The sequence below is a fragment of the Marmota monax genome, unplaced genomic scaffold, assembly GCF_021218885.2.
Source record: "Marmota monax isolate L192 unplaced genomic scaffold, Marmota_monax_Labrador192_F-V1.1 WCK01_AAM20220418_F8-fsc00002, whole genome shotgun sequence".
In the NCBI taxonomy this organism is placed as follows: Eukaryota; Metazoa; Chordata; class Mammalia; order Rodentia; family Sciuridae; genus Marmota; species Marmota monax.
In genome coordinates, this window is record NW_026693571.1 from 14883655 (window position 1) to 14900064 (window position 16410).

The 16410-nt window shown below is 34.6% G+C and overlaps 1 protein-coding gene across 1 annotated transcript in view; it reads left to right on the forward strand.

Annotated features, from left to right (window-relative positions):
• The window catches only part of Slc9b1 (solute carrier family 9 member B1), a 57266-nt gene that overhangs the window by 23233 nt on the left and 17623 nt on the right, over positions 1–16410 (forward strand). The window contains exon 6 of the mRNA XM_058583810.1: positions 7118–7293. Coding sequence (XP_058439793.1) covers positions 7118–7293 — 176 coding nt within the window. The remainder of the gene's footprint in view (positions 1–7117; positions 7294–16410) is intronic.

Genomic DNA, 16410 nt, shown 5'->3' on the forward strand with positions numbered 1-16410 from the left:
GAGCTGAGTATATTGGCACAAGTCTGTAATCCCAGTTACTTGGGAGGCTGAGGCAGGAAGATTACAAATTTGAGGCCAGCCTCAGTAACTGAAAAAAATCCTGGCACAGAATAAATTTATAAAGGGTTGGGAATGTAGCTCTCTGGTAAAGCATTTGTATAGCATGTGTGAGGCTCTAGGTTTAACCCCCAGTACTGGGAGAAAAAAAATGTTCTGGAAATTTTACTGTTTTATCTTTCACATTTAAATCTACAGTCTATCTTAAATTGACTTTCTGTTTTTGATATGAGGTAGGGCCAAATCCCTACCCTCCATGAATATCCAGTTAACCTAACACCATTGACTAAAGAATTATTCTCCCCATTTCCATTGTTCTTAGTGTCACATTTGTCATAAATTGACTTTCCACATATGTATAGGTCTGTTTTTAGACTCTTCTTACCCAATAGTCTATTTTTCTATCCTCTGCCTTAATTATGGTAACTTTATAATAATTCTTATACAACAGAACTATCACTTTTATGATCTTCAAAAGTGTCTTCTCAATCGGTGCAGTGGTGCATGCCTGTAATCTCATTGGCTTGGAAGGCTGAGGCAGGAAGATCACATGGTGAAAGCCCAGTCTCAGCAACTTAGTAGGGCCTGAAAATAAAAAATAAAAATGGCTGAGGATGTGTTTAAGCACCTCAGGGTTCAATCCCTGTTGTTAAAAAAAAATAGACTATCTTCACTATTCATAGTCCTTTATATTTCCATATAAGTTAGAATCAATTTGTCTATTTCTGCCAGAAAAAAAATAGTATTTTGATTGAAATTATGTTGAGTCTATAGGTCATTTGAGGGATGATTGACCCATTTACAATATTGAATTCATTCAGTCTATGGTCTACCTATCACCATTTCTAAAACTTTTCTCTAATTTTTTTAAGGTTCTTTTTCCTATGTGTCTTGCAAATATTACACTTATTCCTAAGTAATTGATAGTTTGGGTGCCATTATAAATAGTAATTTTATTTTTCATTATATAATTTGTTGCTGGTATTTAGAAATATGATTTATTTCTTTTTATGCTGTTTCTGTTTCCAAAAGCCTTTCTATAACTAACTTTTTAATTCAAGTAACTTTTTTTTGTTTTAATAAGTTACACATGACAGTGCAATGACCTTGACATATCATACAGTTGAATCAGATGGGATATAATTTCTCATTATTCTGAATGTACAGGTTGCAGAATCACATTGGTCATGCAGTCACGTATATACACACAGCAATAATAATGTCTATTTCATTCTTCTGCCCTTCCTTTCCCTTCTTCCTCTCCCTTCCCCTCCCATCACTTCTTTCTAATTCAAATAAATTTTTAAAGTTCCCTTTTATTCTTACATTTTGCTTCTATAAGATGATGACACAAATTTTCTGTTTGATTCAGTATAGTGAGTTACATTGATTTTCTAAAGTCATACATTCACTCATGAAATAAATCAAATTTAGAATTCATACTTTTCAACTTTCCTGTACCATTTAGTTTTATGTGTATAGGTATACATGTGTATGTGTATAATTTTAGACACATATATATAGGTAGTACCTAAAACACTTTTTATGTTTCCCTCCCACCATTATATGCACAATAACAACTCAGAGCTAATTTTTTTAAAAATTCAGAGATTGTCTTATAACTGTCCCTTGAATCCACTGTAGGCCAATTTCATTTCATTTTTTCAGTATGCTTTCTTTTACATTTTTTTTTTACTTTTCTTACTTTTTCTTGGACTAACAGCATTTTGTTTGTTGAACTTTGTTTTATTCCTTTAATATTTAGAAACTCATTTTCTCAGGAATTACACACAATTATGGAAAACACATATAAGTTTAAAACATGTTTTCACTTTTTTCTACTATTTCATTCTCCCACCAGTTGATATAATCTAGAATTTTAGTCTAAGATTATTGTAAAGGTTTCTTTACAGCTAAATTTTTTATAGATTGATCAGTAAGCTTTGATGTTCATTCTGTTTTATATAATCATCACCATCATCCTCATGAGCTGGGGATGTGTCTCACTGGTAGAGAACTTGCCTAGCATGTGCAAGTATCCTGGATTCCATTCTTAGCATCCCCAAAATAATAATAATAAAAATAATAATCATCATCATCATCATTGCAGTTATTTATATAATGCTTGCCATATGTCAGACATTTGAAATACTTGATCATTATTAATTTACTTAATCCTGACAAAAAGTACATGCTATTATTATTCCTATTTTTCATGTAAATAAAGCAAAAAAGATATAATGTGATTCTCCTATGGTCAAATAACTAATAAGGTAGAAATGAGATTTGAAGCTACAACTATGACTCAGCTTAAAGCCCCCCAGTCTAAACTATACTGCCTTTATCCTTCTTTCAGATATATATTTTTTATACTAAATTTTCTTCCCAATGAGTTGATCTTCTAGTTGCTTTAAAACTGATCAGTAGGTGATAAACTTTTGTCTTTTGAATATCTGAAAATAGCTTTTATATAGCTGAGTATTGGTTGTAGTTCAAAATTTTTTCCCTAAATAATTTGAAGATATAACAGCTATCTCTCTGCATTAATTTTGCCCATGAGAAATTTGTTATCAAACTAATTTTTAATTCCTCTTTTTAGGTAATCTCTTTCTTTCCCTTTGGAAGTTGGTTTTCTGAATTTTTCTAACTATTTGTTTCTGGCTGCACTATATATGGTCTTTGGACAGCAACACTAGTTATTACCTAAAAGCCTATAGGAAATATAGAACCTTGGACCCAACCCCCCAGATCTTGTGAATCAGAATGTTCATTTTAACTAGATTCTTATATAATTTATTTGCATTCTAAATCTTTAAGATTATTTGAACATTAATGTTTGAAAGTAATAATCTCAGACAAGTCTTCTTCTTTAGTGAAATATCTCAACCATGTAGAAGAACAGAAAGAATAATATAATGAAGACCCAAATACCCATAACTTAGGCTTAACAGCTCATGAAGAAAGTAAATTACAAACATGATGATATTGCATCCCTATGTTCTTTAGTATTCATCTCTAAAAGCAGAGGGCATTTGTCTAACTAAATTCACAATAATTACTTAACGTCTTTAGGTAGGTCTCTATACAATGTGTTCCACATCGTATTTGGAGATATCTTTTTTTAAAAAAGAGAAAGATTTCTTTTTTTAAGAGAGAGAGAGACAGTTTTTTAATATTTATTTTTTAGTTTTCAGTGGACACAACATCTTTATTTTATTTTTATGTGGTACTGAGGATCGAACCCAGCGCCCCGCACATGCCAGGCAAATGCGCTACTGCTTGAGCCACATCCCCAGCCCTGGAGAGATCTTTTAATCAGAGAATTGTTATAGGTACTTTTTCAGCTCTTGGTTATACCTTTTAAAGATTTTAGTATACTTTATCTCTCCAACCCTCTCTTATTATGTCCTTTTTAACTCTCTCCTCTGTGCCTATTAAGATATATGAGTATATGTATTTTATTTGTTTATTGTTTTGTAGTCCATACTAGAAAATTCTGTGCTCCATCCTCCAGCTTATTAACTTATTCTTCAGGTATGCCCATATCACTTATTTTTTTATTTTGACAATTTATTGTTTGTTTCGAAGGATTATGATTAAAATTTATGAAAAAGCACAATTTATAATAGCTAAGCTATAGAACCAATCTAGATGCCCACCCACAGATGAATGGATAAAAAATTATGGTATATATACACAGAGGAGTATCACTCAGCCATAAAGAAGAATGACTTTATGATAGTCTTTGGTAAATGGGTGGATCTGGAGACTCTCATGCTCAGTGAAATAAGCCAATCCCCAAAAAATCAAAGGTCGAATATTCTTTCTGATATGTGGATGCTAACCCAGAATAAAGCATGGAGGGAAAAGAAAAGTTCAGTGGAAGAGAAAGGGGAATGAAGGGAAGGGAGTGGGAATAGGAATAAGAAAGACAGTGAAATGAATCTGACATAACTTTCCTGTGTACATATATGAATACAACATGGTGAATCCCAACACTGTGCACATTCCACAAGACTGGGATGCTAATTAGAATACAATATATTTAATGCTTACATCAATACATCAAAATAGATTCTACTGTCATGTATAACTAAAAAGAATAAACATTTTTTAAATGTAAAAAAAATTATGACTAGATTCAGTATACTTTCATTATTCTGAGGATATTTACATTTATTCTAAAGTCTTGTTCTGGTTTATCTTCTATTCCCCTTCTTGGTCTATTCCCTAAAGACCTAAAAAGAGCATGCTACAGGGACACTGCTACATCGATGTTCATAGCAGCACAGTTCACAATAGCAAGACTGTGGAACCAACCTAGATGCCCTTCAATAGACGAATGGATAAAAAAAATGTGGCATTTATACACAATGGAGTATTACTCTGCATTAAAAAATGACAAAATCATAGAATTTGCAGGGAAATGGATGGCATTAGAGCAGATTATGCTAAGTGAAGCTAGCCAATTCCTAAAAAACAAATGCCAAATGTCTTCTTTGATATAAGGAGAGTAACTAAGATCAGAGTAGGGACGAAGAGCAGGAGAAGAAGATTAACATTTAACAGGGATGAGAGGTGGGAGGGAAAGGGAGAGAGAAGGGAAATTGCATGGAAATGGAAGGAGACCCTCAGGGTTATACATTGGAGGGGGTAGAGAGAGAGGAGGGGAGGGGAGGGGAGAGGTGGGGAGGGGGGAGGGGGGAGGATGGGAAAGGCAGCGGAGCACAACAGACACTAGTATGGCAATATGTAAATCAATGGATGTGTAACTGATGTGATTCTGCAATCTGTGTATGGGGGGAAGGTGGGAGTTCATAACCCACTTGAATCAAAGTGTGGAATATGATATGTCAAGAAATTTGTAATGTTTTGAACAACCAACAATAAAAAATTAAAAAAAAATACAAAAAAAAATAAAAAAATAAAGTATATCTCTTAAACAAGATATAAATTTTTCCACTTATTAAAAATAATACTTCAATTCAGAGTGTTGTCTTTCCTCTTAATATTTGGTGATATTTTAATGGGTGCTTACATGTGTGTTTGAGACTTTGCGTTAACTTGTGGTTACCCTCTGTGCTATTGCCATCTTACAGAGAATAGGCCAATTCTGCTACCAAGAGATAACTAAACTTCCTGAAGCAAAGGCTGAGATTAGGATTCTTATGCAAGTTATTTTTTGAGGAAACCAGTGAAGGAAATGAAGGAAGCCAGATAGGACTGGGGAAAATCAAATGGTCCCAAACTTTGCTACACATTAAAATCACCTGGGGAACTTTTAAAAGTTACAGCTTTTAGAGGAGTGATGTCAGCAGAATAGGAAGCCCCAGGCTCTCCTTTACCCACAAAGACACCAACTTCACAACAATATATGGACCACATTGCTCTTGTGAGAACTCCAGAAGCCACTTGAGGGGTTACAGTGTCCCAAGCAAATGCAAAACTGAGAAGAGATGAATTGGAGAGGTTAGGAAATTCTGGTGTGTTTAACCACCATAACCCATTCGCCTCCCTGAACAGCTTGGAACAATTGGGAGAAAACTCTCACCTCCCAGTTTCTCCCTGAAGAGGGAAAGAGAAAGGTGGAACATGCGACCTATGTTTTGACTTTTCAGGGGATGTCCAAGAGATTGATTTCTATATCACTGACTGGGAGCACTGATGGAAAAGGAAGTGAAACACTTTGGATACCTGAGGTCCACTGTAAACAAAGGTAAGTCCTGAAAGTTACTAGAGCACCAGGGAGATTACAGGTCCACAAAGAAACATGAGGGGACGCTCCAGAGTAAAACAAAGGTGACTTCTTCAGCTGAGAGATAACACACGCAAGACCAGAGAACATGCTTCCCCAGATAGATTTATGAGGTCCCCACAAGTTATAAATGGACTGATCGGTCAAGTTCTTTATCTCCAAAAAGACTGTCCGTAAAGGCTGGGAGAGGTAGCTGTTTTCCAAAATGCCCAAATTTCAAAAGAGACAACAAGGCATACAAAGAAAAAGGGATTCACAGCTCAATCAAAGCAATGAATTTCCAGAAACCAACTAATCAAAATAATCATCATAAAAGTCCTCAATGAACTATAAAAGAGAATACACACAGACAACTAAATGAAATCAGAAAGGGTACATGAACAAAATTAGAATACCAACAAAGAGATAGAGCCATAAAAAAGAGCCATACAGAAACTCTGGAGCTGAAAAAAAATAGTAACTGAATTTAAAAATACACTAAATGGGATCCGCAAACTACTGGATCAAGCAGAAGAATTGATGAACTTGAAGACATATCATTTGAAATTATCAAGTTGAAGAAGCAAAAAGAAAAATAAATGAAAAAGAAGAAAAATAGAGCCTAAGGGGCTTATGGAATGCCACTGAAACTTGTAAATCTTCAATAATAAAAGCAAGCAGTGTGGTACTGACATAGACACATAGATCAGTGGAACAGAATAGAGCCCAGAATCAAGCCCTCATAAATAGGAAAATGTGATCTTTGACAAGGGTGGTAGGAATGGTGTGGAAGGTAGATTTGCTTGGCTGTTCTTACAGTGGTAATTCAAATAATCACTTGGTCTCTTCATAGATCTTCCTGCTCCAGCATCTACCTATTCTGGCCTTGGAGCACCTTTAAAAGTACACCATATCTTTGGTAGCAGTCTTTGTTTATATACATTTTGGCTTATGGTTTCCTTTTTAAATCCTAAATTGTATCTTACCTTGCTGGAATATGTGTAGTTTTGTGTCCATTTAGGAGTCCCCTTTTGTTTTCTAGTTGGGTTATGGATTTTCATATTATGTTTATATCTTCACATGAAAGAATTTATGGACAGAGGGAGAACTGCAATTTGTGCTCAATCCAGTATCTCTAGAAAATTTTAACCAGCACTAAAGATCTCATGGACCGTTTTATCACCATTAAGTGATTTTCATTCAAAAGCAAGAGGTTTTTTTTTCATATGAAATTGTTAGAAAGGTTAATATATTTCTTGTAAAGTTTACATAAAACACTTGTTAAAAGCACATTTTAAAAACTGGTTTTCAAAGTCTTTCTTTCAGTTTTGTACTAGGTGCTGTCTCTCCTGCTGTTGTTGTTCCTTCCATGCTGCTTTTGCAAGAAAAGGGATATGGCATTGAGAAAGGCATCCCAACCTTACTAATAGCTGCTAGCAGTTTGGATGACATCGTGGCTATCACTGGGTTCAACACGTTCTTGAGCATAGTCTTCTCTTCAGGTAAACAACACAGCAACTGCCGTGGCATTCCCATCTTTTTTTTTTTTTTTTTTTTTGTATTCCTTTAAGCAGACTTTCTGACTTTACTTCTTCATTTATTAACCAAGACTTTTCAGTCTCACATCTTTTATATTCTTTGTAGAAAGTTCATTCTAACCCAAGGAAGAAATTTCAGTGATTTGAAAAACTACTACTTAACAAAAGATTTCAGTTAATTTCATAATCCATATTATTACTATTTATCTGCTTGTGATGCTTTGGAATTTCATGATCGTTTTCATTAAGAAAAAGTTAATCAGCAGTATTATTACTACTACTAATATCTTAATAGGTATTTTTAAAATGTAACTTTTTATCATTCTAATAAATCATTAGTTCTACTATTAAGACAATTTAAACATAAAAACCCAGGACAACCATGTGCCTTGTTTGGTAATGATGGGACAAGATCCTACTACACAGTTCTGATTCCCAGGGTGGTATCAGGTCTCAAAGGTTACTGCAGAAGCGTGAAAGTAAGCATTTGTACATTTATTATGCTTTAATTATCTATAGTGTTTGAAATTCAGTCTTTTGTATTACTGAAACATTAAAATATGTTTTATGTTAAAAAGTAATAAAGAGCTGAAGTTATAGTGCTGTATGAAGTTATAGTGCTATAATCTCAGCTATTTAGGAAGCTAGGGCAGGAAGGCCATTTAAGCTCAGGAGTTCAAGGCCAGCCTAAACAACACAGTAAGATGCTCTCAAAAAAATAGTAATAATAATCAAATAATATAAATAAACAGGGAGAAAAAATATAGATTAAAAATTTTTCCTTCTGACCTTTTGATGTAAAACTACCCAGACTTCTCCCTTCACTTCTGTTCTGTTCTCTTCTTTCCCTGTTTTGCCCTTCCAGTATTTTCATAAAAGTTATTGAACACTGATAATACATTCTTGTCATCTGAGTTGTTTTTCAGTTAACTATATTATTACAAGCATGTTTCTTTTCATAGAGAATATATAATATATGTATTTTCATGTCCTTTTAATGGTTACATAATATTCAGTGGCCTGCATCAGAATTATTTAACCTATTCAAAATAGAAATTGACTCCCATATTTACCATTAAAATAATGCTTGGTACTTAATCTTAAAATTTCTTAATCTTAAAGTGAAATTGTTGGTATAAAAATGTATATAGTTATAACCTTTTTGAAACAAATTGCTAATATGTCCTACTACCCACATAGGCTTGCCATTTTGTCTTTTCAAAACTAAGTATTAGAGCCAACTATAGTGGCATGCACCTCTAGAGTCAGCTACTTGGGAGGGTAAGGCAGGAAAATCACTTGAACTTGGGAGTTTGAGGCCAATCTGGATACAATAAGGAGATACTATCTTTAAAAAATAATATATAGTACTAGTCTTTTCCATTTTTGCTAATTTGACAGGTGATAGGTGAAAGAAGGATCTCTTTAAATAAGTACTTTAAATACTTTATGTACTGGTGGTATTAGACAAATGTTTATATTTATTGGTCATTAGCATTTTAGAATGTTTTGTAAATTGCTTTTTCTGAAAATTTTTTGCCTATTTCTTATAGATGTGGTCATCTTTTGTTCTTGTTGATGTATCAAGATTTGGCATAAGTAGAGCACTGTGGTGCAAGCCTCTAATCCCAGCTACTTGGGAGACCTGGGCAGGAAGACCAAAAGTTCAAGGCTACCCTCAGGAACTTAGCAAGACTCTGTCTCAAAATACAAAAATTTTTTAAATTTGGAGATGTGGCTTAATAGTAGAGTGCCCCTGGGTTCAAACCTCAGTAACACACACACACACACACACATTCTGCATAAAACATAAAACCTTTGTTTTATATGCTATAGTTTTCCTATTTATTGTTTTATATGCTATAGTTTTCCTATTTATAGCATGTCATTCAGATATTATAAATTTTTAATTGTGAATTCTGGCAATATTTTTTCATGATTTGTATCAGCCATTCCTTCTAAAAATATTTTTTTGTGTTCCTCTTCCATTATGTTAATTACTGTGCCAAATACTGAGGATAAACAGTGAACAACAATATTTGTTTCTATTGAGAACTTTCTTAGTATTTGTAAGTTCCATATTTCCACTTATTTACAGGTAAGGAAATGAAAGAACAGAGGTTAGGTAACTTACTCAAGGTCACAGATCTACTAGGTGAGTGAGCCAAGATATAAATCTAGTGGTCTGATTCCAGAGTAACACCTATTCTGTGCTATACTATACTGTCTCCTGACAGCAAATAGACATGTCCATGTTCTGAAGAAACTTATCTTTAAAAATATATTGCAAATATGATAAATAATATGTAGTATAGGGTGCTGGAGGAACATATCATAGGAGTCCAAACCTAATTTGTAGAGAACTAAAAACCATGAAAAACCAAGCAGATACGTGTTTAAACATTCCTTTTCAACTTTATGACTTTTTAAGGACTTTGAAGGTTTTATTTTATTTTTTACATTAAATCTTCAGTACAATAATATTTTGAAACATGGCAGATATTGAGATCTAACTTTATTTTTAGCCAATATTACACAGTAGTTTCAACTTGTTGAATATTATGTCTCTCAATTTAAGGAAATGTTATTGCAGGGTGACCAGCACCCCCCAGGGTAGATTCCTGCTTAGGAGGTATGAGCTACCTGGGAAAATAAAAATAAAAAATCTGAAATAATTAGTGCTGGGAGCCATTAGCCAAGTAGGTATGACAATTTCCTTGCCAGCGTACCCCATGTTGCAGTGACATTGAATGTAGGTGACCTTGCTCAAGGACCAAGGCGGATTAGGGCGTTCCCGGTTTAAGGTTTAAGATTATTCCTGCTGGGAATAGGGCGTATCCTGCTGCCTGAGTTCCCCTTGAGTTCTCACGGGATTCAGACAGTATATTTTGGAGATAGAAGCCCAGTGGAGGTGGATTTGGGCAGAGAACGTGGATTTCCCCAGAACGTGATTGTAGACGGCTGGTGTGAGTTCGGGAATAAAGAGTTGCTGTTTGAATCTACAAGCTGTGTGGTGGCTCGTGATTGTGTGCCCAGCCAGACTGCGGCATTTGTGCCCAGCCAGACTGCGGCAAATTAGTAAGAAACAGAGACAGAGCTAGAAATTATATATAAAAAGCAGAGTGTCTAATAAGTCTTCCAGTCCTGATAGGATCTGCAACTGAACAACTGAAAAAAGCCTCTGATTCTTTAAGGGGGGAGTACATCAAAAGCAGGGATAAGGTTTCAGCAGGCAGAGTCTTAGGTGCTTGCTTTTAGTGTGCCAAGGGTCTTGCAGTAAATAGGTTGATTGGCGTTTTGGCAAGCCACGCCCATCTCCAAGAGACTGTGTGGCTCCAGTAGGTCACCCCATCTTTGATGCTGTGTTAAACTTGGGATGGAGCTAGTCAGGACGTCACGTGAACCAGGTGTTCTCAAACCAGCAGGGTTGCTGCTGGGAGTTCCTGATGCCAGGCTTTCCTGCCTAATAGCTTCAACATCATTTTAGTTCACGCACAGTTCATTGATGGCTTCCCACAAAATGTCACCTTTATCATACTGACCCTCCTAAAAAAACACCAAGTTGGTTTATTTCAATTTTTCACAATTCTATTTTTTATTGTGGTAAAAACACACATTTATCCTTTTAACCGTTTTAAGTGTATAGTTCAACATTGTTAACTGTATTCACATGTTGTGTAGTGGATCTCTAAAACTTTTTCATCTTGCAAAAGTGAAACTTTATATCCATTTAACAACTCCATTTTCCCTTCCCCCAGGCACTGGAAACCACTGTTCTACTTTGTTACCATGATTCTGACAAATTACACAAGTGGAATAAGTGACTGACTCATTTCAGTTACCTAATGTCCTAAGGTTCATCCATGTTGTAGTATGCAATTTCTTCTTTCTCATAACTGACCAATATTTCATAGAATATTTATACCACATTTTCTTAACTCATTCATCTGTCAATGGACATTTGGGATATTTCTACCCCTTTGCTATTGTGAATAATCCTTCAGTAAACATGAGTATGCACATATTTTCTCAAAAGCCTGCTTTTTGTTCTTTTGGTTGTGTACCCAGAAATGGAACCTCCAAACTATTTTTTGTAGTAGCCACTGCACAGTTTTACATTTCCACCAACAATGTACAAGGGCTCCAATTGTTATTTCGTATATATTGGTTATCCTAATGTATGAGTGGTAACATCTTATTTTGGTTTTGATTTGTGTTTTTAATAATTGCAGATGTTGAGTATCTTTTCATGTTTATTGGATATTTATATATATATATATATATATATATATATATTTTAATCTTGACTTTTTAATCTATTCAGTCAATTATATCTTTTGATTGTGGAATTAATTAATTCATTAGCATCCAAAGTGATTAATACTGGAGAAAGACATACCTTTGCCATTTTATTAATTGATTTCTCTTTCTTGTACCTATTTCATCCCTCTTTTCCTCTCTTGCTTCCTTACTTTGTGTTTCATTGTTATGTTTTGTTTTTGTAATGACATGTTCTGATTTTCCTCTTTCATTTGTGTATCTTCCATAGGTACTTTATTTGTGGTTATTTTATAATTATAGAAAACATCTTACGATTATAACAATCTATTTTAAACTGATAACAGTATAATTTCAATAATATGTAAAAAGTCTACATTTATTTCCCTGCATTTTATGTTATTGATTAACCTATTATATCTTTTTACATTGTATGGTCATTCACATAGTTTAAAAGTTATTTTTTTCATTTTATCTTTTAAATTCTATAACTGAATTAAAAATTCTTTACTTGCCACCATGACAGTATTAGGATTTTATATTTATTTATATATTTACCTTTAATATAAGAGTTTATATTTTGTAAGCTTGGGTATTGTCTAATATTATTTTATTTCCACTAGAAGGACTCCCTTACCATTTCCTGTAAGGCAGCTCTATTAGTGATGAAATTTCTGTTTTTATTTATCTGGGGAATTCTTTTTTTTTATTGGTTGTTCAAAACATTACAAAGCTCTTGACATATCATATTTCATACATCTGATTCAAGTGGGTTATGAACTCCCATTTTTACCCCATATACAGATTGCAGAATCACATCGGTTACACATCCACGTTTCTACATATTGCCATACTAATGACTATTGTATTCTGCTATCTTTCCTATCCTCTACTATCCCCCTCCCCTCCCCTCCCATCTTCTCTCTCTACCCCATCTACTGTAATTCATTTCTCTCCCTTGATTTTTATCCCTTTCCCCTCACATCCTCTTATATGTAATTTTGTATAACAATGAGGGTCTCCTTCCATTTCCATGCAATTTCCCTTCTCTCTCCCTTTCCCTCCCACCTCTCGTCCCTGTTTAATGTTAATCTTTTTCTCATGCTCTTCCTCCCTGCTCTGTTTTTAGTTGCTCTCCTTATATCAAAGAAGACATTTGGCATTTGTTTTTTAGGGATTGGCTAGCTTCACTTACCATAATCTGCTCTAATGCCATCCATTTCCCTGCAAATGCCATTATTTTGTCATTTTTTAGTGCTGCGTAATACTCTATGGTGTATAAATGCCACATTTTTTTATCGATTCATCTATTGAAGGGCATCTGGGTTGGTTCCACAGTCTAGCTATTGTGAATTGTGCTGCTATGAACATCGATGTGGCAGTATCCCTGTAGTACGCTCTTTTAAGTTCTTTAGGGAATAGTCCGAGAAGGGCAATAGCTGGGTCAAATGGTGGTTCCATTCCCAGCTTTCCCAGGAATCTCCATACTGCTTTCCAAATTGGCTGCACCAATTTGCAGTCCCACCAGCAATGTACAAGTGTACCCTTTTCCCCACATCCTCGCCAGCACTTGTTGTTTGATTTCATAATGGCTGCCAATCTTACTGGAGTGAGATGGTATCTTAGGGTGGTTTTGATTTGCATTTTTCTGACTGCTAGAGATGGTGAGCATTTTTTCATGTACTTGTTGATTGATTGTATATCCTCCTCTGAGAAGTGTCTGTTCAGGTCCTTGGCGCATTTGTTGATTGGGTTATTTGTTTTCTTATTGCTTAATTTTTTGAGTTCTTTGTATACTCTGGATATTAGGGCTCTATCTGAAGTATGAGGAGTAAAGATTTGTTCCCAAGATGTAGGCTCCCTATTTACCTCTCTTATTGTTTCTCTTGCTGAGAAAAAACTTTTTAGTTTGAGTATGTCCCATTTGTTGATTCTTGTTTTTAACTCTTGTGCTATGGGTGTCCTATTAAGGAATTTAGAGCCCGACCCCACAATATGTAGATCGGAGCCAACTTTTTCTTCTATCAGATGCAGAGTCTCTGATTTGATATCGAGCTCCTTGATCCATTTTGAGTTAACTTTTGTGCATGGTGAGAGAAAGGGATTCAGTTTCATTTTGTTGCATATGGATTTCCAGTTTTCCCAGCACCATTTGTTGAAGATGCTATCCTTCCTCCATTGCATGCTTTTAGCCCCTTTATCGAATATAAGATATTTGTAATTTTGTGGATTGGTTTCTGTGTCCTCTATTCTGTACCATTGGTCCATCTGCCTGTTTTGGTACCAGTAACATGCTGTTTTTGTTACTATTGCTCTGTAATACAGTTTGAAATCTGGTATCGCTATACCTCCTGATTCACACTTCCTGCTTAGAATTGCTTTTGCTATTCTGGGTCTTTTATTTTCCATATGAATTTCATGATTGCTTTATCTATTTCTACAAGAAATGCCGTTGGGATTTTGATTGGCATTGCATTGAACCTATAGAGAACTTTTGGTAATATCACCATTTTGATGATGTTAGTTCTGCCTATCCATGAACAGGGTATATTTTTCCATCTTCTAAGATCTTCTTCTATTGCTCTATTTTGGATTCTGTAGTTTTCATTGTATAAATCTTTCAGCTCTTTTGTTAGGTTGATCCCAAGTATTTTATTTTATTTTATTTTATTTGAGGATATTGTGAATGGGGTGGATTTCCTCATTTCCAGTTCAGAAGATTTGTCGCTGATATACAGGAATGCCTTTGATTTATGCGTGTTGATTTTATATCCCACCACTTTGCTGAATTCATTTATTAGCTCTAGTAGTTTCTTTGTAGACCCTTTTGTGTCTTCTAGGTATAGGATCATATCATCCGCAAATAGTGATAATTTAAGTTCTTCTTTTCCTATCTTGATGCCTTTAATTTCTTTTGTCTGTCTAATTGCTCTGGCCAGTATTTCGAGAACTATATTGAATAGAAGTGGTGATAGAGGGCATCCCTGTCTTGTTCCAGATTTTAGAGGGAATGCCTTCAGTTTTTCTCCATTTAGAATGATGCTAGCCTGAGGCTTAGCATATATAGCTTTTACAGTGTTGAGGTAAGTTCCTATTATCCCTAGTTTTTCTAGTGTTTTGAACATAAAGAGGTGCTGTACTTTGTCAATGCTTTTTCTGTGTCTATCGAGATGATCATATGGTTCTTATCTTTAAGTCTATTGATGTGGTGAGTAACGTTTATTGATTTCCGTATATTGAACCAACCTTGCATCCCAGAGATGAATCCTACTTGATCATGGTGCACGATCTTTTTGATATGTTTTTGTATCCGATTTGCCAGAATTTTATTGAGGATTTTTGCATCTAAATTCATTAGGGATATTGGTCTGTAGTTTTCTTTCTTTGAGGTGTCTTTATCTGGTTTGGGAATCAGGGTGATATTGGTGTCATAGAATGAATTTGGAAGTTCTCCCTCTTTCTCTACCTCCTGAAATATATTGTAGAGTATTGGTATTAGTTCTTCTTTAAAGTTCTTGTAAAACTCTGCTGTATATCCATCCAGTCCTGGGCTTTTCTTGGTTGGTAGTCTTTTGATGGCTTCTTCTATTTCCTCACTTGATATTGGTCTGTTTAGGTTGTTTATATCATCCTGACTCAATCTGGGTAGTTTGTATGTCTGAATTTATCGATGCCTTCACTATCTTCTATTTTATTAGAGTATAGGGTTTCAAAATAATTTCTAATTATCTTCTGTATTTCTGAATTGTCTGTTGTGATGTTGCCTTTTTCATCCCGTAAGCTAGTAATTTGGGTTCTCTCTCTTCTTCTCTTTGTTATCATGGCTAGTGGTCTATCAATCTTATTTATTTTTTCAAAGAATGAACTTTTAGTTTTGTCAATTTTTTTATTGTTTCTTTTGTTTCGATTTCATTGATTTCAGCTCTAATTTTAATTATTTCTTGCCTTCTACTGTATTTGCTGCTGATTTGTTCTTCTTTTCCTAAGGCTTCGAGGTGTAGTGTGAGGTCATTTATTTGTTGTATTTTCCTTCTTTTAAGGAATGAACTCCATGAAATGAATTTTCCTCTTAGTACTGCTTTCATAGTGTCCCAGAGATTTCAATATGTTGTGTCTGAGTTTTTATTTACCTCTAAGAATTTTTTAATTTCCTTCTTGATGTCTTCTGTAACCCTTTGTTCATTCAGTAGCATATTGTTTAATCTCCATGTGATGTAGGATTTTTCCTTTCTCATTTTATTATTGATTTACAATTTCATTCCATTATGATCAGATAAAATGCATGGTAGTATCTCTACTCCTTTGTAGTTGCTAAGATTTGCCCTGTGACATAATATATGGTCTATTTTTGAGAAGGATCCATGTGCTGCTGAGAAGAAAGTGTATCTGCTTGATGTTGGGTGGTATATTCTGTATATATCAATTAAGCCTAAATTATTAATTGTATTATTGAGCTCTATGGTTTCTTTATTCAACTTTTGTTTGGAAGATCTGTCCAGTGGTGAGAGAGGTGTGTTAAAATCTCCCATGATTATTGTGTTGTGGTCTATTTGACTCTTGAACTTGAGAAGAGTTTGTTTGATGAACGTAGCCGCACCATTGTTTGGGGCATATATATTAATGATCGTCAAATCTTGTTTGTGTATGGTTCCCTTGAGCAGTATGTAGTGTCCTTGTTTATCCCTTTTGATTAACTTTGGCTTGAAGTCTATTTTATTTGATACAAGTATGGACACCCCTACTTGCTTCCGGGGTCCGTATGAGTGATATGATTTTTCCCAACCTTTCACCTTCAGTCTGTGT